The sequence below is a fragment of the Apium graveolens genome, chromosome 5 (genome assembly GCF_009905375.1).
Source record: "Apium graveolens cultivar Ventura chromosome 5, ASM990537v1, whole genome shotgun sequence".
In the NCBI taxonomy this organism is placed as follows: domain Eukaryota; kingdom Viridiplantae; phylum Streptophyta; class Magnoliopsida; order Apiales; family Apiaceae; genus Apium; species Apium graveolens.
Genome location: NC_133651.1, coordinates 301,203,864 through 301,224,268, shown reverse-complemented (window position 1 = coordinate 301,224,268; position 20,405 = coordinate 301,203,864). Strand labels below are relative to the sequence as shown.

Sequence of the window (20,405 nt, the reverse complement as noted above, 5' to 3'; positions counted from 1 at the left end):
CAAAACATTCTTTGAGATCCTTAATGTGATCTGGAATAGTTATGGACTTAGAGATCATGTCATCGACATATGACTCCATATTTCTCCCTATCTGGCTTTTGAAGATTGTTTTCATCATTTTCTGATAGGTGGCTCAGGCATTGATGAGTCCGAATGACATCATGATAAAAGCATATACTACTCGGTGAGTTATAAAAGTTGTCTTTACAATGTCCTTCAGATCTATCTTGACCAGATTATACCCGGAAAAAACATCCATGAAGCTCAGCATAACATGTCCTGAAGTCGCATCAATCAGCTGATCGATGCTAGGTAGAGGATAGGAATCCTTTGGGCATGCCGAATTCAGATTTGTGTAATCAATATACATCCTCTATTTTCCGTTTGGTTTCTTGACCATCGCCATATTAGCTAGCCAATCCGGATATTTAATTTCACAGATGATGTCAGCCTTGAAGAGTTTTTCCACTTCTTCATCGATTACTTTTTGACGCTCTGGGGCGAAATTTCTCCAGTTCTGTTTGATTGGGCTTTGTTTGGGATCAAGATCTAAGCTATGCATCGCCACATATTCAGCATATTCTTTCAACAAACCGACAAGCTCTTTCTGGAAGGTTGACTCCAAGCTATTTCCAATTTTCAACTTCCGGGTGGGGTTCCCGGGGTCGAGTTCAACTTTTATTGTTTGTGCGGCTGGCTCGACCTTGTCCTTTTCTTTGGTTTCAACAAACTTTTGAATCCGGGCATCTGCATTGGTTACGCTGTATCCCGAATCTTGTATGACATTCACATTCAACTTTGGTCTTTTACTTAGGTGCTCCTGGTGCTTCTTCCGGCTTTGCCCCTTGGGTAGGGACATGACCTTCTTTCTGTTTTCAGGCTCTGTTTCGGCCATGACTAAGGCCTGCCCGTAGCACCTACCTTCCATGTCTCTCTCTCCTTTGAGCTCTCCGATTCCTCCCGGGGTGGGAAATTTAAGCTTCAGGTGTATAGTCGACGGGATATCCTGGATCCTAGTGAGTGTTGGCCTTCTCAAAATCATATTGTAAGATGACGTCGCACTTATCACATAGAACTTCATGACATGGGAAACCTGCTGGGGGTACCAAAAGTAATGAGAAGGTATATAACTCCTCGGATAGGTATTATTAAATTCCCGAATCCATAAAAAGGGTCTTCAAGGCAAGGATCCATGTGTAGGTGGCCCAGCTTCATTCGATTGAGTGTGTGTTCAAAAACTATGTTTGCAGAAGAACCATTGTCAACTAGAATCCTTTTTACCTCGTTATCCGCAACATCTAGAGTTATCACTAGTGCTTGGTTGTAGGAGAAGTAAATAAGTTCATCTTCAAAGGGTTGGATCATCACAACATTGTTGTCCAAGTCTGAACTCCGGGGTGGTGAGGTTGTGCCCCCAAAGACGACATTGACCACGTGCTTGCCGCTTCTCGGCTTTTTCTTTATCATTGGTTTTTCTCTGCACATACTGGTTCATATTTCCCTTCTTGATCTGATCTTCAAAGAATATCTTGAAGGAGAAGCAGTTTTTGGTTGTGTGACCATAATCTTCATGGTATCCGCAGTGTTTGTCTCTCGCCCTGTTCTCATGGGGTATGAATAGGGGTTTCAGAGGATAATAGAAAGGCTCACTTTTAACTTTCCTTAGAATATCATCCTGGGGCCGGTTGAGAGGCGTCCACTCGGGCTCTGTCTTTGGCTCTCTTTTGGCTCTTGGTTTCCTATCATTATTTTCAGTCCTGAGTAACCACTCCGGGGTGGGGTTCCCTGGGAGTGTCGGATGTAGTTAGACTGTTTGTCAACCTTGAACCTTTTATCTGTACTGTATGATGAGTGTCTCTCTAGGGATTTATCATCATTATTGATCCTTCTATTCAGCTTCATTAATTTGAGGAAATAATTCTCCTTTATGAATTTTGAGGCCAAGGAATAAGCAGATGCGAGACTCTGGGGCTCTCTGTGGATCAAGTCTTTGACATAACCTTCGCATGAGACCGGGTGTAGGTTCATCCTGAAGATATTGACTACCTCCTTTTCTTCCAGGTTGGAGAGTTGGTTGACAGCTTCTTGGAACATTTTGATGAATTTGGAACCTTTTAAATGCGTTTTATGCACACATATGGGTTTGATCCATACTTAGTGGTTGTGACCCTATAGGATTAATTTAGTGAGATGCAAAGCTAAACATAATATACTTTGCCGATTAATAGCGGATTTTAGCCAATCATAACAATCACTTAACTAAATTAATTATTGTCAATCTGTGAATGATTCTATTAAAATTGATGCACATTTGAATTAAGGATATAATTCCTTCAATCTCCCACTTGTCCTTCAGACAAGTGTGCATCATTGTTCCTTTATCCCATCATGTCTATATTTAAACATAAGGTAAGAATACATGTCATCCTTATTAAGTTTAAATATTTATTTCTCGAGTTCATGAGTTCAACTCTAACCAGATGATTACTTCATATAACTCATCCGAGCACGGCCATGCATTTTAGTTTCTACTCTTCGAGAGGCCTAGAAGACAACAATCCTACAAATAGGAGGACAATCCCTTTCTTGTACAACTCATACTGATATACTAGATTTTTAGCAACCCAATCACTGCCGTTATAATCCCTTTTCACGGTAGATGTTTGACAAGTCAAAATATACTAGTCCAAAAGTAACCAGCAACAAAGTACTCAGGTGGTGATGAGCAATTGTTAATTAATCCTAAAGATATATGCTTATGACTCTTATCATTTTTAAAGCATTCTCTTAATTTGGGTATGTCCTATACAAGTTCTCAACTTGTATATATGTAAATAAATTATGACCACGTCAACTAAGCCCATGAAACAACGCTTATATAATAACTTGCAACTAGTCTGTTCAAAATCATAATTGTCCAATCTCAATAATTTAGACTAGGGACTCTTATAATCTAAAATGCTCCAGTTCACTTAATAGGGTTTCATTATCTAAGTATTTTGATAACCTATTCAGAACATTTTAGATTAGTTTGGACATTCATCTAATACTAAATCGTGATTAAATGAAATACAATATTCATATTATTATAAAATGATAAAATCAAAATGTTTTAAAATTCATGAACCTGAAAGTATCATAATATAAAACATCTATAAAAGAAAATCACAGCCAGTCACCGACATGCTTGATTCCCATGACAGATTTATGAATATCATGCTTCATTTGCGGGAGTGCTTTAGTCAACGGATCAGCAACAATATTTTCAGTGGCTATTTCGCACATCTCAACTTCACCTTTCTCGACATAGTCTCGAACAATATGAAATTTTCTCAAAATGTGCTTGGTCTTATGATGTTCTCTCCGCTCCTTTGCTTGACTAATGGCTCCCTTACTATCACAATACAGAGCCAATGAGTTAGCACTGCTTGGAACAACACCAAGTTCTGTGACAAACTTTCTTATCCAAATTGCTTCCCTCGCAGCTTCTCCAGCAGTGAGGTATTGAGCTTCACATGTAGAATCAACTATAGTGCTTTTCTTAGCACTTTTCCAGCTCACTACCCCTCCGTTGAGACTGAAAACATATCCAGATTGTGATTTAAGGTCATCACTATCAGTTTGGAAGCTAGCATCAGTAAATCCTGTAACAACTAACTCATCTGATTCTCCATATACCAGAAAATTTTATTTTTTCCTTCTGAGGTACTTAAGAATGTTTTTGGCCGCACACCAGTGCGCCTCTCCAGGGTCAGATTGATACCTACTTGTGGCACTTAAGGTAAATGAGATATCCAGTCTAGTACATATCATAGCATACCTGATTGATCCTATTATAGGTGCATAAGGAATCGTGCTCATCCTTTTCCGCTCATCAACCATTTTTGGTGACTAAGTCTTGCTAAGTTTTATGCCATGAGAAATGGGAATAAGGCCTTTCTTATCCTTCATATTGAACTTATCAAGTACCTTATCAATATAAGTACTCTAACTAAGTCTAATCATCCTTTTTGATCTATCTCTATAGATCTTGATGCCCAAAATGTACTGTGCATCTCCTAGATCTTTCATTGAAAAACAATTTCCAATCCAATCTTTAATAGATTGTAGCATTGGAATATCATTTCCAATAAGCAATATGTCATCGACATACAATACCAGAAATGCTATTTTTCTCCCACTTGTCTTTTTATAAGCACATGGTTCCTCAACATTCTTCACGAACCCAAACCTATGAATGTCTACGTCGAAGCGCTTGTTCCAACTCCTAGATGCTTGCTTCAATCCATAAATGGTTTTTAGAAGTTTGCAAACCTTCTTAGCATTTTCTAGATCAATAAAACCCTCAGGTTATGTCATATACACATCCTCTTCCAAAATACCGTTAAGGAATGCGGTTTTAACATCCATTTGCCATATATCAAAATCGTAGAATGTAGCAATAGCTAAAAGTATCTGAATACACTTAAGCATAGAAACATGAGAAAAGGTTTCGTCATAATCCACTCCATGAATTTGAGTGTATCCTTTTCCTACCAATCTAGCCTTGAACATGTTAGCGTTCCCATCCTTGTCGGTCTTTATCTTAAAGATCCATTTGCAGCCAATGGGTTTAACCCCTTCGGGAAAATCCACAAGGTCCCATACTTGATTTTCAAACATGGAGTCTATTTCAGATCTCATGGCTCCAAGCCATTTATCAGAGTTTTCTCCCATCACAGCTTGGTTGTAGGTACTAGGCTCATTGCTTTCCATTAGCATTATTTCAGAATTATCAGTCATTATGATATCTATATATCATTTTGGCAGACTTCTGTGCCATCCAGACCTACGTGGGGATGCAAAAATGGTAGAATTGTCGTGACCAACATTATGAAACAGGAGGTTCACTAATTTTAGGAATTTGTATATCCATTTGTTGCTCACCTCGAACTTCATCGAGGTCTACATTTTTTCCACTTGTCATTTTGGAAATGAACTCTTTTTCCAAAAAGGCACCATCACGAGCAACAAAAACCTTGTTCTTTGATTGGTTATAGAAGTAGTATCCCCGAGGTTTCGGATATCCCACAAAGAAATATTTGTCAGATTTCGGTGCAAGCTTGTCACTAATTTGACATTTTACATAAGCTTCACAACCCCAAATCTTAAAAGAAGACAATTTAGGAGTTCTCTTTATCCATATGTAATATGATGTCTTATCCACAGCTTTCGACGGAGCATTGTTGAGTATAAGAGCGGCAGTTTCAAGTGCAAATCCCCAAAAATTTAAAGGAAGAGTGGCATGACTCATCATAGATCGAACCATATCTAATAATGTTCGATTTCTCCTTTCGGAAACACCATTTAATTGTGGTGTTCCAGGAAGATTCAACTGTGAAATAATTCCACAATCTTTCAAATGATCACGAAACTCTTGACTCAAATATTCGCCTCCTCGATCAGATCGAGGTGCCTTAATTGTCTTGCCAAGTTGATTTTCAACTTCATTATGAAACTCTTTAAATTTTTTAAAAGATTCAGACTTATGTTTCAGTAAGTAAATATATCCATATCTACTTAAATCGCCAGTAAAGTTATGAAGTAATTAAATCCACCTCTAGCGCAAGTTGTCATAGGGACACAAACATCAGTATGGATTAGCCCTAAAAGTTCACTTGCTCTTTCACCAGTTCCTTTAAAAGGTGATTTTGTCATTTTTCCCAATAAACATGATTCGCAAGTGTCAAATGATTGTAAATCAAAAGATGTCAGAATACCTTCATGTTGAAGTATCTGAATGCGTTTAATGTTTACATGTCCTAAACGACAATGCCAGAGGAAGGTTTTATTTTGATCATCTAATTTTTCCTTTTTATGATTAATGTTATATACTGGTTTATCCATGTCTAGCACATATAGACCATTTACTAAGTGTGCCTTTGCAATAAACATATCCTTTAAATAAATTGAACAAACAGAGTTCTTTATTTCAAAAGAATAACCTTCTCTGTCTAAAACAGAAACAGATATGATGTTTTTTTGTGATACTAGGTACACAAAAATAATTATTTAAAGACAAGACAAGCCCAGAGGGCAAAGATAAACTATAGGTTCCTGCAGCTAATGCAATAACTCTTGCTCCATTTCCTACTCGTAGATCAACCTCGCCTTTTGCCAAGCTCCTACTTTCTTTTAGTCCCTACACATTTGAATAAATGAGAGTACCACAACCGGTATCTAATACCCAAGAAGTAGCAGATGCAAAAATACAGTCTATAACAAAAATACCTGAAGTGGAAGCCACAACCGTGTTGTTCTTCTTATCTTCCTTATACTTGGGACATGAATTCTTCCAATGCCCTTTGTCATTACAATAGAAGCAGGTTTCTTGAGAAGGGTCTTTCACAACTTTCTGGCTTCTTAGCAGGTGGTTGCTTAGGTCCAGAAGGTTTCTTACCTTTGACCCACCGTTCTTAGTTCCAAATTTCTTAAATCCATTCCTTTTTTTAACAAAAAGGACATCCTTGGAACAATTTTCCTTGATAGTTCCTTCAGCTGACTTAAGCATACCATGCAGCTCAGTAACAGTCTTCTCCATTCCATTCATATTGAAGTTCATCTTGAAATTATCAAATGACTCTGGAAGAGAATGAAGAATGATTTCTGTTTGCAGCCTCGTTGGAAAAACCAGACCAAGTTGCTCACTTTGCTCAAATAATCCAATTAATTTGAGATCAGATAGGCTAACTGGTTGATTCATTACGAGCTTAGAACTAAGGATTTCCTTAGTAACTGCAAACTGTTCAACCCTTGCTTGCTCTTGAAATTAATTCTTGAGCTGCAGATTAATTGTGTAAGCATCTGAATTCAGAAACTGCTTCTGCAAATCTGGACTCATTGTGGCTAGCATTACACACTTGACATCATTTGAAGCATCTTGATGATGCTTTTGTGCAGCCCTTTCAGCAGCGGTGCCACCACCTTCTGGAAGTTCAGGGATTGGAGTGTCAATGACAAACTCTTTCTTTTCATGCATTAGAACTATTCTTAAGTTCTTGTGCCAATCAAGAAAGTTACTGCCATTTAACTTCTCCTTTTCGAGAATTGAACACAGATTAAAAGACGGAGTACTAATTGTGTTGTTGTTAGCCATATCTACAAATTGAAGAAAGAAATACAATTTTAAATTTCATTTTATCATGATTAGTAACTCTAAGTAAAGCACTACGTAAAACGAAGTTACTAATATTTTATTCAATTATAAGTTCATGTCCACTTGAATAAAATAATTCCAAGATCCTGTCCCACTTAGCTTAAGCCAGCAATGGCTGGTCACCCCACCTAATGATTCAGGTAAGCATCATGTGTGCTAATTATATCTTGTCATATAACTCTTGGTTGATAGAAAAAAATATTGTTTTACCTATCTTTGCCTCAATATCTAAGAACCCCTTAGTGATATTGTTGAGAAAACCAAACTAACATGTAGAAGTCTAATTTACTCATACCTTATATAATCCAAAGATTAAAAGTAAACGTTATTACAAAGGTAAAATTCGTTACTAGTGAAAATTCGTTACAAAGGTAAAGAATTTAGCTCTCACTGAAACAACAAAGAGTTTGCAATTTCCTAATTTATTTAAGAAAATATGACCAAGGAATTAAATCATAGTCAGACCATCAATCTAATACGTGTAAGCCATGGCTCTAATACCACTGTAAGGAAACTAGATTACACTATACTCACACAGCACAATTTTACTCATGGATCTATACACATACGGATTATGAATCTAAGGAAAACATACATGTAGTGGTGCTTGCTTCCTTACTGAACCTCTGATTATAACTCTGCAAAAAACTCTTGATGCTTCTGACTCTCTTGGAGGACTTTCTTCAGGCTAGAACAATCAGGCCACAGATTTAAGTATGTCAATTGAAGCACCTCTATATGGTAGGCAACCAGTACAATCAAATCGTGAGGATCCGATGGCTTAGATATTATTCTTCACATTGTATATACCAGAGAATAAGAATACTAATTTTCCATTTTAACCGAGGATCTTATATAAGTGTTGTTCACCACTTCTATATTTAATCTCCTCTGAATGCATATATTTATAGAAAATATCTAAACTGATAAGATATTAGATTAACATGAAACCAAACTTGATAAGGTGTCAGTTTTAACAATCATTATCAAAACAGAAGAGTTAAGTACAAGAAAAATAATTAAATTATACTTTAATTATCTTTTCTTTTATTCACCTCTTCCTATATTTTCTCTTCTCCGGAATTAGTTAAATACGTTTTACGCACACATATAGGTTTGATCCATATTTAGTGGTTGTGACTCTATAGGATTAATTTGGTGAGCTGCAAAGCTAAACATAATATACTTTGACGATTGATAGCGGATTCCAGCCAATCATAACAATCACTTAACTAAATTAATTATTGTCAATTTGTGACTGATTGTATTAAATTGATGCACATTTGAATTAAGGACATAATTTCTTCGCATCATACTTAAAATCTTTCAAAATCACTATGTCCATTGATTAGTTGAGACACCAAGCTCGTACAAGCAAAAAAGAACCAACATCAAGTGCTTGAGTAACGCTCTGCAACAAGATCTTGGGATATAATTTTTATCTTGATAATGTCAAGGTTCCAAAAAATACACATTTTGTGCTATTAACACTTGAAGGTGTGCAACAAATAGAAGAAGAGTTAAAAGCTAACTGATCCCGAAAAAGATATAGCTTGAATGTCCATGACAGCGGCTTAATAGAGAAGATATTTCCATACAAATATGCAGATAGCAGCATTTGCCAGTTTCAATGTAGTAATATATTGGAACTCAATCTAAAAGATGTATATTACAATAACAACCTTAGCAACAAAAGCAAAATAGAGTATACTCCACACTCAAAGAATATGTATCTTTACAAAATCAAAATCAAAAAAATTACAAATATAGAAAATCCAGTAATCCACACAAGCCTGAACTAGAAGGCTTTCCATAACCTAGAGATAGTACTTAAAGAATGTAGCTCCAAGAAGAGCTAAAAGAAATGTTGGTGAAAAACTAAACAACGGGCTTGCAGCAGATGGGTTCACAACAGGTCGAATCCCAGAATTTGTAGTTGGAGCTCCGGCAGCATCAGATGGGGGAGTCAAAGCCGGAGTTGCATTAGATCCTGGAGTCATAGCTGGTGATTCTGCTTCAGGAACACCAGAAGCTGCTTATCACAGAAAACATTCGTATTTTAGTTTATAACAAATTTGAACAACAACTAATGATATGTTTTGAACAAAGAATTAGTCAATTAACCGCGTTTTACCTCTAGGACTAGATGCAGGAGAAATTCCAGGAGACAGGGTTGGACCTTGGCCTAGTGCAGCTGGACCTGTCAATTTGAACATACATTTTAATTTTGATCGACAAAAAATGTTATGATTAATGCACTATCTAGAATAAAATAATCTGACAAGTAATAAGTAATTAGAATATACCTGGAGCTGGAAGAGGTGAGCTAGAGGCTGCAATTTTAAAGCATGAAAAAGCTCATATAAGAATATTATTGAACATTCACAAGATTTATAAGATGCATTGCAAAAAAAAGTGTTACCTTTGCATTGCAGAGGTACACCGGGCATGTTACAAGCGCGGGGGAGAGAAATAGCAAGAGTACGATTGATAGGAATTTGGAAGGGAACACTTCCAGTAACAATAAGGCAAAGACAATCTGTGCTGTTACTAGTAATGGACTTGAGGGAATTGCAACAGTCAGAAGTTGGAGAAGTTCCATTGGCAGTGCTATTCGTGAGAAAACTCATGCAAGAACTAAAGCTCGTCAACATTGTGGGACTGCAGGATGTATTGATCTGTCCATAAACTGGCACAATGAGGACAATTATGGCAATGGCCAAAGCAGGAAGAGAACGTAGAAGCGTTGTAAATTGTGCAGCCATTGGTGATATGAGTTGTGGATTTCTAGTATTGGAAGATGAGAAATCGGAAAATGTAGAGGATGAGTGGTGGTATGAAGAGGAAAGGGTGCAAAAGAATTTATAGGAAACTTTGAAGGGAATAAAGTGGAGGGAAAAAAGAAAAGAATAAGTGAACAAGAACAAGAAAGTGGGTTCTGGAGTTCAGCTACCTTAACTAACTATGAAACTTAATCACTTAACAATTTGCTTAGGTGGGCTTGCTTGCTGCTTGTAGCCTATTAGTCTCATTTTTTTTGTTTCCTTGATTTGATAGGTTGATTAGCAAGAGGCGTTTAATTGTGAAATTACTCAACTACTTGAAGTTTTGAGAAAAAAATGAAACCAATGCGTTACAGTTAGCCTAATACAATGCCATTCTCCTCTTGCAAAAAAAAACTAGAGGATTCAATCTTGCGAGATTTTATATTTGGCAAAAAACCAAGCTTGCGAGATTATCTTCAAGTTACTAGTAAATGATTTAAAATAAATGTTGACAGGTACTGAGGTGCATATTTAGGAGGCTTATTAGTAAAATCACGCCGGGTTATCCTAAAGATATAAGATCATGTCGGTAATTTACCCTAACACCTTAGGATTATAGACGGGCCGGATTCATGTTCAGCGAAGAACCTCTGTCCAGTGTCATGGCCTTTTAAATGTACAGATACCTTTTAAACTTTTACAGCTTTGAAACTCATCTTCTTTCATCATTATCAGGCTTGGAATGACCGTCTAATATCTCTGCCGTCAATATCATTACAGAAAACCCTTGGGAGCAGTTAACTTCTGTAAAGCTTGGGTTCACTGCATTTCGAAATAAATTTATAATATAATCAAAAGTTGGTCACTTTAAAAAGAAGTCGGTCACCTAAACAACAACCATTCTCACTTATTCCACATTCACATATAAAAATTCAAATTTCTCAAGGTTGACGACTACTTTCTGACTAGTCAAATGCCCACTTAGCTAAATTTCCTCCTCAAAGCCCCCCCCCCTGAATATTTCCATTTTTCTTCTACCAAACTAAACAAACTCCTCCTCTGAGAAGAGCTCCAAAAGATCATCCAATGGAAAGCCACAGATTCGGGTTTGTTATCGCTTTTATCCTTCTGGCCGTACTCTGGACAACATCAACGGCACAATCTGATTGTGACAACATGGTAATAAGCATGTCGCCGTGCCTCAATTACATTACCACAAAAACAGCGTCGCCCATGCCAGGGTGCTGCACGCAGCTTAGTAGCATCATCAAGTTAAGGCCAGAGTGTCTGTGCCAGGTTCTAAATGGTGGTGCTTCTCTCGGGCTCAGCGTCAACCAAACCCAGGCTCAGGCTTTACCTACTACATGCAATGTTAAAACTCAAGACCTCAGCACTTGTAAAGGTAACAACAATTCACTTACACAACCTCTGTTGACTGAGATTATATTCGCACTTGCAGGAAACACCTATATTATCAACACATAGTTTTGTTGCTAACTTATATTCGATTCCATCTTGGTAGCAGACGGTCCGAACAGAACTCCAGCGAGAAACCCAGATTCAACCAAAGACACACCTCCAGGTATTGCTATTGGTAACAGTAATTTTCTCGCCTTGAATACCACAAAACGTTTTCTAAATATACGATTATTAACTGGTTATTATTTAAGAAACAGGTACTGGTTCATCAGATGGAAGCCTCAACAATTTGGCAGTTCCTCTGCTCTTGCTCATCTTTGTCGCATCATATGCCTCCATCATAACTGGGTAACTCAAATGTAGCAGCACACCTTAGTAGAGATATCCTAAGCAAACTACTCACAAGTTTCTTTTACTGTAATTTTGCTTTAACATGAAGGGAATTATACTTGTCATTGTTACCTTGTAGAACTATAAATAGAAATTCAATTTGCATCGAGTTTTTCTAGTTTTCCTTCCACTCTAGGCTGTCAGGGCAAGGAAATTCTGCAAATGTTCTCTGCAGAATTGTAATTTGTGATATGCATTGAGACTACTATACTTTTGTGATTCTACCCTTGTTGGCTTGCCTAATTGTTTCATAAGATATATCTTCTGGGCGCAATAAAATTGCTTTACCATTCCATATAAAGCATGAATGCGCATATCAATGAAGATGATTCCTGGACCAAAAAGGAAAAAACATAAACTGCATATCAGACGGTCTGATATGCCGTTTATATCCTGACAGGTTGTATGTGGGTATTGTAGGGTGCCAGCACCCAGCAGTTTCGTACTTGCACAAACTATAAAACAGTAAAACTGTTTCTAGCAATAAATAATAAAGCCGATCACAACAGAGCTCTTCACAATCCATAAATTAAAAATCATCATCTTTTCCAAGAAAAAACTACACACACACATCACAATTAAGGTATGCATTAGGAGCTCATACTACTTCCATGTTCGTAAATGTAATTCCATGACTATAGTATCATAATACTACAGTTAACTTGTACAAGACAAACACAACAGATTCATCCAATAAAGTAACACATTCACTACTGCATATAGGCCTTGCACAATCCCTCATTCATAACCATGTCTCTTTTGCAAGTCAGGTCTGTCAAAATTGAACAGGTCCTGGTTTCACATTATCCTGCACAAAAGCAAATATATAAGATGGCATTTAACAATACATTTTAATGCACTGTAAGAAAATCCTCACAAGAAACACTTGCATCAGTTGGCCAGCACGAACTACTACAGAAAACATTATTACTGTTGAACTTCCCTATTAGAGTGGAAGACGTATTATATTACTGCAGACCTGTCTAACTTCAAAGAGACATTGAAAAAAATGTTTTGTATTAATCCAACTACACCCACACTCGATCTGTATTTACTTCTATCTGATATTAACATATTTTCTCAGCATGCCAGTCATCTATCTCTGCAAGACGGCAAGTATAGCATTTCTAAAACCCCAAAACAATTAACAGTTATCTGAGAAAATAGCAACGGTGAAGATACATGCAACCAACTAAGTGAGTGGATCTAAAACAATGGCAATAAATGAGAGAGATCAGGTACATCCCACAAGTGTTTGCCACATACATATTATCCTACTAAGTTTTTCAGACTGCAAGTAGCTTGAACGGTGTTTAAAGCTCAACCAACCTTAAGAACGGGATCTTGACCGCATGAATTCTTCTAGCCTGTCCCATACATCTAGTGCTGCAGCTCTGTCCTGATGCCGCTTGTTTTTGCTAATCTGCATACAAAATCATACATAAAAATGCCAGCCGTATACGATTACATGTACTGAACTTCAGCAAATTAGAACTAAAAAAGTTACTTATACATGCCTAACATCTTAAATGGTCTAATGTATTCACATTTATACATTTGAAAGTGAATCAACAAATTCGTAGAGATTTTCAATCAACTCGTCTCAAACAAAAGGCTCAAGACAAATGGTCCTGAAATATATAGACAAGATTTCATCACCTTCATCAATGTCACAAACAAGATTATAACTAATTCCATCTCTAAAAATGGAGGCTATATAATTTCTTCTCTCTCTACCATCCAGCTGAATCGATGTTGCTATCTTTATTAAAGAACCATAACTACTCCCAAATAACGACGACTCCACAGCTATCTCCCAAATAACGACCACTCCACAACTACCGTGTGATGAGCTAAAATTTTGCATACATAAGTAATTTTCGTTTACCCATATCTGAAGGTTCTAGAATATTCAATGTGGGTAATGTCTGGAATGAATTTAAAGGGAATGAGTAAATCATGGTTGATGACCCATGGACAGCTCAAGGGTGAGAAACATCTTGAAAGATAGAAGATGGTCCGTCACGTCTGGAAAAAACTAAGATGTCCGCCACATGTTGAAGGAGAAGATGTAAGAGCTAAGTGCTATTTCAGAACACAAACTAACTAGAATATTTAAGGGCCACGCCTAGTGAGTGTACAAGGCTCCCACATCAGCAGAATCAAGGGAAGGTCCCAAGGAACGTAGCCTTAGCCTAATACCTTATAGAAAAAGTTGTTTTTGTAGTTCGAGCACGTGGCCTACCACTAGACACTTGATCATCGGGCACCAAATACGATGTAAGGTGACACTTAATCATCAGGCACCAAGTACGATGTAAGGCACTAAATAATTTTGGTAAGAGTTTACAAAAGTAGATAAAGATTTAAAATGTATAAAAGATTTGATTAGCAGAAAAAATAAACTAACAGGATTAAATACTTCACGCGTGTGTGAATGAATACAAACTTAGGAGCCGCAAATCTGAATTCCAAAATGGGCTGCTAAATGGGCTGCCAAATGACATCGTTAGTGGGCTCGATTTGTAACTTTCGATTTTTAAATTGAGTGAACGGAGATAAGTAGAGGGCTATAGAAGTAATTTCGTAACTTTTTATCGACTATTAGGGTTTCCTACCCTATATAAACAATGTGCCACAACTTTAGGGTCACCACTAATCGGGGCCGCACCGAGGTCAACTGGATGTCTCAAGGCAACAATCACAATAGAAGATAAGTCTTATATCTTTCCTTTCTTTTGTCGATATGAATTTTTTTCTGCTTCTCTCTCCAATCATGATGTGATTAACTGTTTTCTATAAATGTACAGGAATTGCAACGAATTAGGTAGAATACTTATATATCGAGAAGGCATAATTGTTTCTTGATCCAATCGTCGCTGTGAATTATTATTGGGACATAGATATCAATTAGATGGCAGTTCCCCAACAAAAGATAAGTCTTCTTCTATCTTTCCTTTAATTTGTCCTTACATTTTTATGCTGCTTCTCTCTCCAATAGTGATATAATGTGGTTATGCGTAGACCTGGCAAAATGGGTCTCGATCCGAAGAACCGAATCGAAATTCATGAAACCAAGATTCGAACCGAGATCCGAATCATACAATCCAATAATTATCCGAAAACCGATTTAAACCGATTCGAAAAATACCCGAACCGAAAATTTAACCGAAAATGATCCGAAATACAAGATCCGATTATAACTTGGAACCGATTAAAACCGAATAATATATTACCCGAACCGAATATGACCCAAAATAAGCAAAATTTATACTTTATACAATTTTATATTTATGATAACATAGTTATTTAATCATATTCTTTTGTAAAAGTACATTATATTACATTAAAAATACTAAATTAAATAAAAAAATATTTTTTTAATCTCAAAAATTGAAAAAATAAATAAGTTATGATCCAAAAATATCCGAACAGAATCTAATCCGAACAGAATTTTGTCCGGTCTTAATCCAAATCTTATCTGATTTTAATCCGAATTAGACCCGAACCGAATCACATCCGATTCGATCCGAATGGTTTTCAAATATATCATAATCCGAAATTAGATCCGATCCGAAATTGATCTGATCCGAAACCGAACCAGTTATCCGAATTGTCAAGTCTAGTTATGCGTTTATGCGTTAGGGATCTAATTTTTACTATTTTCATTAAATGTACAGGGGAAAAATATAGCAATAATTAGGTAAAGTACTTTGATCAGGATGAAATGATTGTTTCTTGAAGATCGGGTAAAGATATCAATCAAATGGCAGCATCTTAAGGAAACAACCACAACAAAAGATAAGTCTTCTTCTATCTTTCCTTTCAATTGTCCATATAAATTGTCTGCTGCTTCTCTTTCTTTTGGATTTCATGTCCTATGTTTGCTTCATAGCTTAAGAATAGTTTTTACGATAAGATACAATATTTCTCATCCTGAAAGTCTACTGGTACACTCTTCAACGTGAATATAGAGGCCTAGAGCTGCACGCTTGCTTCCTACTTTAGGAATAGATTTTACGGGGTAGAGATGTGCAATGTTTATACACAAGAAGTATTAACAAAAAATAGATAGTAAAACTTAGGCAGGGCAAGTGAATAACACATAACTACTTAAAATTTTCAGTAAAAGACTAACAACTTGAGTCACAGTTAATTTTAAAAAAGTTTAGCTTCTAGGTAATGGGTCAATCTAGAGATCTTGCAAAAATTCTTACCGAAATGATCTTCACATTCCACTGCTTTGCAGTCTTCGCCGACTCCACGCTATCATCCTCAAAACGCATATAAAAACCCACAACTGCACCCAAATTTCACATGTAATCAATCAAAAACAATCTTAAGGTAAATCATAGCACAAATATAACTGCATAACTTCAAATAAAATAAATAACAAGTATCACTTACGATTGTTAAAGATCTCAACATGATCCTTGAACGGCCAATCTTTAAATTGCCATTCTTTTCCCAACACAAAACAAGCAACCACTCTGTCCCAGTCTTCCGCCTTTAAAGCCGAAGGCTTATCCCTGACCTCGTAAGCCGTCACCACCCTATCCCTGCTAAATTTTTTCTGTACAGTGACACACTCCGGCTTCGCCCCCTTCATCTGCTTCACCTTCACATCCGTCGGAATATAAACCCCATCCTCCAAAAACTCCTTCACATTATAAATCGTAATCAACGTCTGTGAAGCACTCGGCACCAAAATAATCGGAACACCCTCCCCAATCTTACTCCCTTTCAAATGCATCTTCGCCTTAGGCGTAGCATCAAACCCTACCTCATCCCCATACCTCCTCTCAATCCTACTTTTCGCAACCAACCCATCCTTTCGTTGCTGCATCTCACTCCTCTCCCTCTCCTCATTCCTCTTCGTAGCCGCAACAAGCACGCTATAAAAATCCCTATTACGACATTGCAACAAACTCTCTCGATCCTTAAACGGCCTCTCAATCTCCCTAACCAACATAACCCCATCCTCGATAACTCTCCCGCCAAATCCCTCATTCAAATCAATATCACTCTCCATCACACCTAAATTAGCTTCTTCGGGCCGATACTCATCGAAACCCGAATACTTACTAACACTCTGAGGCGCAACAAACTCAATTGCATCCGTCGATTCAATTTTACCGTGTAAATAATCGATTAACGGCTTTCGATCTAGAAAAGTGACAGCAGGTATCTTGTGTGTGCCAGCAATGCGTATATAATCATGATGTTTCGAATTTAGATTAGTAACGAAATAAACTAGGGTTTCGAGTGTGTATAGATTACCTTGTTTCGAGCGATACGCGGTTTCGATTGAGCACGGGAAGGTGTACGAGTTGGCGAATCGGTAGTGATCTCCAACTCGGACGATCTGACTCAGTTCGTTCCGAGTTGTGAAATCTCGCAGTACGGAGAGAGGGTCCATTTGAGAAGAAGAGAGCAAAAGAAATGAAAGTAAGCGCACTGTGTGTATATTATATATCGCTACTAGGTAATGGGTCCATTTAGGATGTTTATGGATCGGGTTTATTGGGTCCTATATGTATATTTATATAGAAATAAATAATATTAATAATCTAATCCAATGTATACTTTACAAAAATATAAATAAATTTATTTTTATTTATAATTTCTATAAATTCCTGATTTCTGATGAATTAAAATTAGTAAATTAATTTCGGCGGATTCAGTTCGATTAACTATTTTTACAACCCAAACAAGAGAAGTTTATAAAACAACATTCATGCTTACAGATGTTAGTGTCAACATTCTTACTGTTTGTTCATTTCATTGCAATGAACACAGCTTGGATAAAGGTCTAAAATGAACACAATAAATTTTAGTGTATAAGTGGCCACATAATGCTTTAAATTTAATCAAGATCATCCTTCTATCATTCATACTTGGCTGTGGGTAGAATCATTTCCTAGACTTTGCATAACAACATGCCCTATAGAAGCCCTTTACGTCAGCGTTATTGAATGCTCTTCTTCCATCATTTCTGCGACATGGCATCCAACTGTTGTTTCAATCCTCTGCTTTCTTGCTAAAAATCGCGCTTAGGCTCCTTGGTAACATCGCCAAGTTTTTGCAACAAAGCTAATGAAATTGGCAGCTTAAGGTTATGTAACATAATAGACTCAGTTCCACAAATTTACAAGCATCAGCTGCATCTGCCAGTGCCACTGCTGCTGCTATAGCAACTTCAGCACCCTCACTTACATCTCCACTTACTACTCCACTGCCATCAAACTGTTGCGGTGATAGGTCCTGATGGCATTGGAGCAATAAATGGAGTTGCAAGTGCGGCTGGTGCAGTGGCTACAGCAACAGCAGTGGTGTTTGCAGCTGGTGCTGGTAAATTGGTGGATATTAGTGTTCATGTGGATCAGGGAACTGAGTTTATTATGTGGATATTATTTTGTGCTGCCAATTTTATTAACTTTATTATAAAAACTTGGTAGTGTCAAGGAGCCCAAACGGGGTTCTTAACAGGAAAACAGAGGATAGAAACAACAGTAGGATGCCACGTCCCAGAGAATGATAGAAGGAGACATTTACTAACGCTGACAACTAACGACTATAAGAGGCCTAGAGGGCTTCTAGAGGGCATGTTGCTTTGCAAATTCTAGAAAATGGCTATGCTCTCGCAGCCAAATATTAGCTAGAAGGACGATTTTGATTGAAGCAAAAGCATGATGTGGCCAGTTATGTTCTGACTTTTATCCCAGTTATGTCCATTTTATACTTTTATCCAAGCCGTGTTGTGTAATGAACAAACAGTAAGATTGTAAGATTAACATTTATTAGCATGTTTATGCTTTATGTACTGAAGTGACAACTTGAAATAAATTGAAGTTCAAATACGAAAAGCTTTTCAAGTATATGAAACCACGTTCATGCTTATAAATGTTAGTCTCAACTTTCTTACTGTTTGTTCATTGCAATGAACACAGCTTGATAAAGCTCTAAAATGAACACACCTTGTATAAACTTAGAATATAAGTGGCCACATAATGCTTTAACTTCAATCAAAATCATCCTTCCAGTGTTGATATATGGTTGTGGATTGAACCATTTCCTAGAGTTTGCAAAACAGCATATCCTATATGAGCCATCTACGCCTCTTATAGTTGTCAATGTCAGCTTCAGTGTATGTCTCCATCCATCATTCGGATATCTGGCATCCTACTTTTGCTTCAATCCTCTGTTTTCTTGCTAAAAACCCCGCTTGGGCTCCTTGGTCATGTCACCAAGCTTTTGCAATAAAGCTAATGAAATTGGCAGCTCAAAGTTATGCAACATATACTAGACTCAGTTCCTTGATCCACAGGAGCACTGGTATCCACCAATTTACCAGCATCTGCTGCAACCACCAATGATGCTGCAGTAGCCACTTCAGTAGCCTCACTTACAACTCCACTTACTGCTACACTGCCATCAGGACCTACCAACGCAGCAGTCTGTTCACATAAACCAACCACATAATGAAGATAAGCCGTATTGTGTAATCAACCATTAAAACAAGTGATATTAATGGTTGATTAGGTTCATTATGTGTCAGTTTATGTGAACAGACTGTTGTGTTGATAGGTCTGATGGCAGTGGAATAGTAGGTGGAGTTGTAAGTGAGGTCGGTGCAGGGGCTACGACAACAACATTGGAGGTTGCAGCTGATGCTGGTAAATTGGTGGATACTAGTGCTCTTGTGGATCAGGGAACTGATTTTAATAAGTTGCATAATTTTGAGCTGCCAAATTCACTAGTTTTTATTGCAAAAATTTGGTGTGCCCAAGGAACCCAAACGGGGTTTTTAACAGGAAAATAAAGGATTGAAACAACAGTAGGATGTCATGTCCTGGAGAATGATAGAAGGAGACATTCACCAAAGCTGACAATTAATGACTATAAGAGGCGTAAAGGGCCTCTATAGGACATGTTGCTTTGTAAAATCTAGGAAATGGCTCTACTCTCACAACCAAATATCAGCTAGAAGGATGATTTTGATTGAAGCAAAAGCATTACGTGACCAGTTATGTTCTGACTTTTATCCGAGTTGTGTTCATTTTATACTTTTATCCAAGCCGTGTTATGTAATGAACAAACAACAAGATTGTGAGATTAACATTTATAAGCATGTTTGTGCTTTTATATACTGCAGCGACAAGTTAAAAATAAAATAAAAGTAAAGTTCAAATTTGAAAAGCTTTGTTAATGAATTCCAATTTTATTATCAATTTATCTTAAAATTGGAAAATTTTGAAATAGGATATAATTGACAATTTGGCAATAACACGTTTTGCAATTCTTGAGTTCGTATCCAATAGAGAGAATGTCCTGGGGATTCTGAGTGCTGCATGTCATGCTCAAAGGTTTGATTACATTGACTATCTGACATTTTTTTGCAGGTCGAGCTCCTTGTTGCCTTTACCGCGCTACTTGTCTTCCTTTCTGGTGACAGAATCACATTCATAGCAGAGTAATGACTTTGAGGTAAAATAGTAAAATGAACTAGATAGAGGCTCTGCACAGAGGTTATTTTATGTACATAATGTGAAAGACAACCTTGAAATACCACGAGTAGAAGAATGAGAAGACACAGAATGAACATCAGTCATATATCTTACTAAATAAGACTCCTT

At 37.1% G+C, this 20,405-nt stretch overlaps 3 protein-coding genes across 4 annotated transcripts; 1 reads left to right on the top strand and 2 right to left on the bottom strand.

Annotated features, from left to right (window-relative positions):
* Positions 1-8,838: 8,838 nt before the first annotated feature.
* LOC141661961 (non-specific lipid transfer protein GPI-anchored 21) lies at positions 8,839-10,047 on the bottom strand. Its single transcript, XM_074468997.1, has 4 exons — positions 9,618-10,047; positions 9,502-9,528; positions 9,330-9,395; positions 8,839-9,227 (listed from the first exon to the last, which is right to left on the bottom strand). Exons 1-4 carry the CDS (start codon positions 9,958-9,960, stop codon positions 9,013-9,015), a joined length of 651 nt encoding a protein of 216 aa, XP_074325098.1. The 5' UTR covers positions 9,961-10,047; the 3' UTR covers positions 8,839-9,012.
* An 863-nt stretch (positions 10,048-10,910) lies between these two features.
* Positions 10,911-11,993, top strand: LOC141659252 (non-specific lipid transfer protein GPI-anchored 26-like). Of its 2 annotated transcripts, none has more exons than XM_074466046.1 (3): positions 10,911-11,362; positions 11,483-11,542; positions 11,637-11,993. In XM_074466046.1, the coding sequence occupies exons 1-3, from the start codon at positions 11,047-11,049 to the stop codon at positions 11,729-11,731; spliced, it is 471 nt and encodes a 156-aa protein (XP_074322147.1). In that variant the 5' UTR covers positions 10,911-11,046; the 3' UTR covers positions 11,732-11,993. The 2 variants fall into 2 exon arrangements, with proteins under 2 accessions (XP_074322147.1, XP_074322149.1); XM_074466048.1 differs by having other exon boundaries at positions 10,916-11,362; positions 11,486-11,542.
* A 276-nt stretch (positions 11,994-12,269) lies between these two features.
* Positions 12,270-17,259, bottom strand: LOC141659251 (protein CDC73 homolog). Its single transcript, XM_074466045.1, has 4 exons — positions 16,177-17,259; positions 15,987-16,069; positions 13,099-13,192; positions 12,270-12,577 (listed from the first exon to the last, which is right to left on the bottom strand). The coding sequence occupies exons 1-3, from the start codon at positions 17,186-17,188 to the stop codon at positions 13,100-13,102; spliced, it is 1,188 nt and encodes a 395-aa protein (XP_074322146.1). The 5' UTR covers positions 17,189-17,259; the 3' UTR covers positions 12,270-12,577; position 13,099.
* Positions 17,260-20,405: the final 3,146 nt, after the last annotated feature.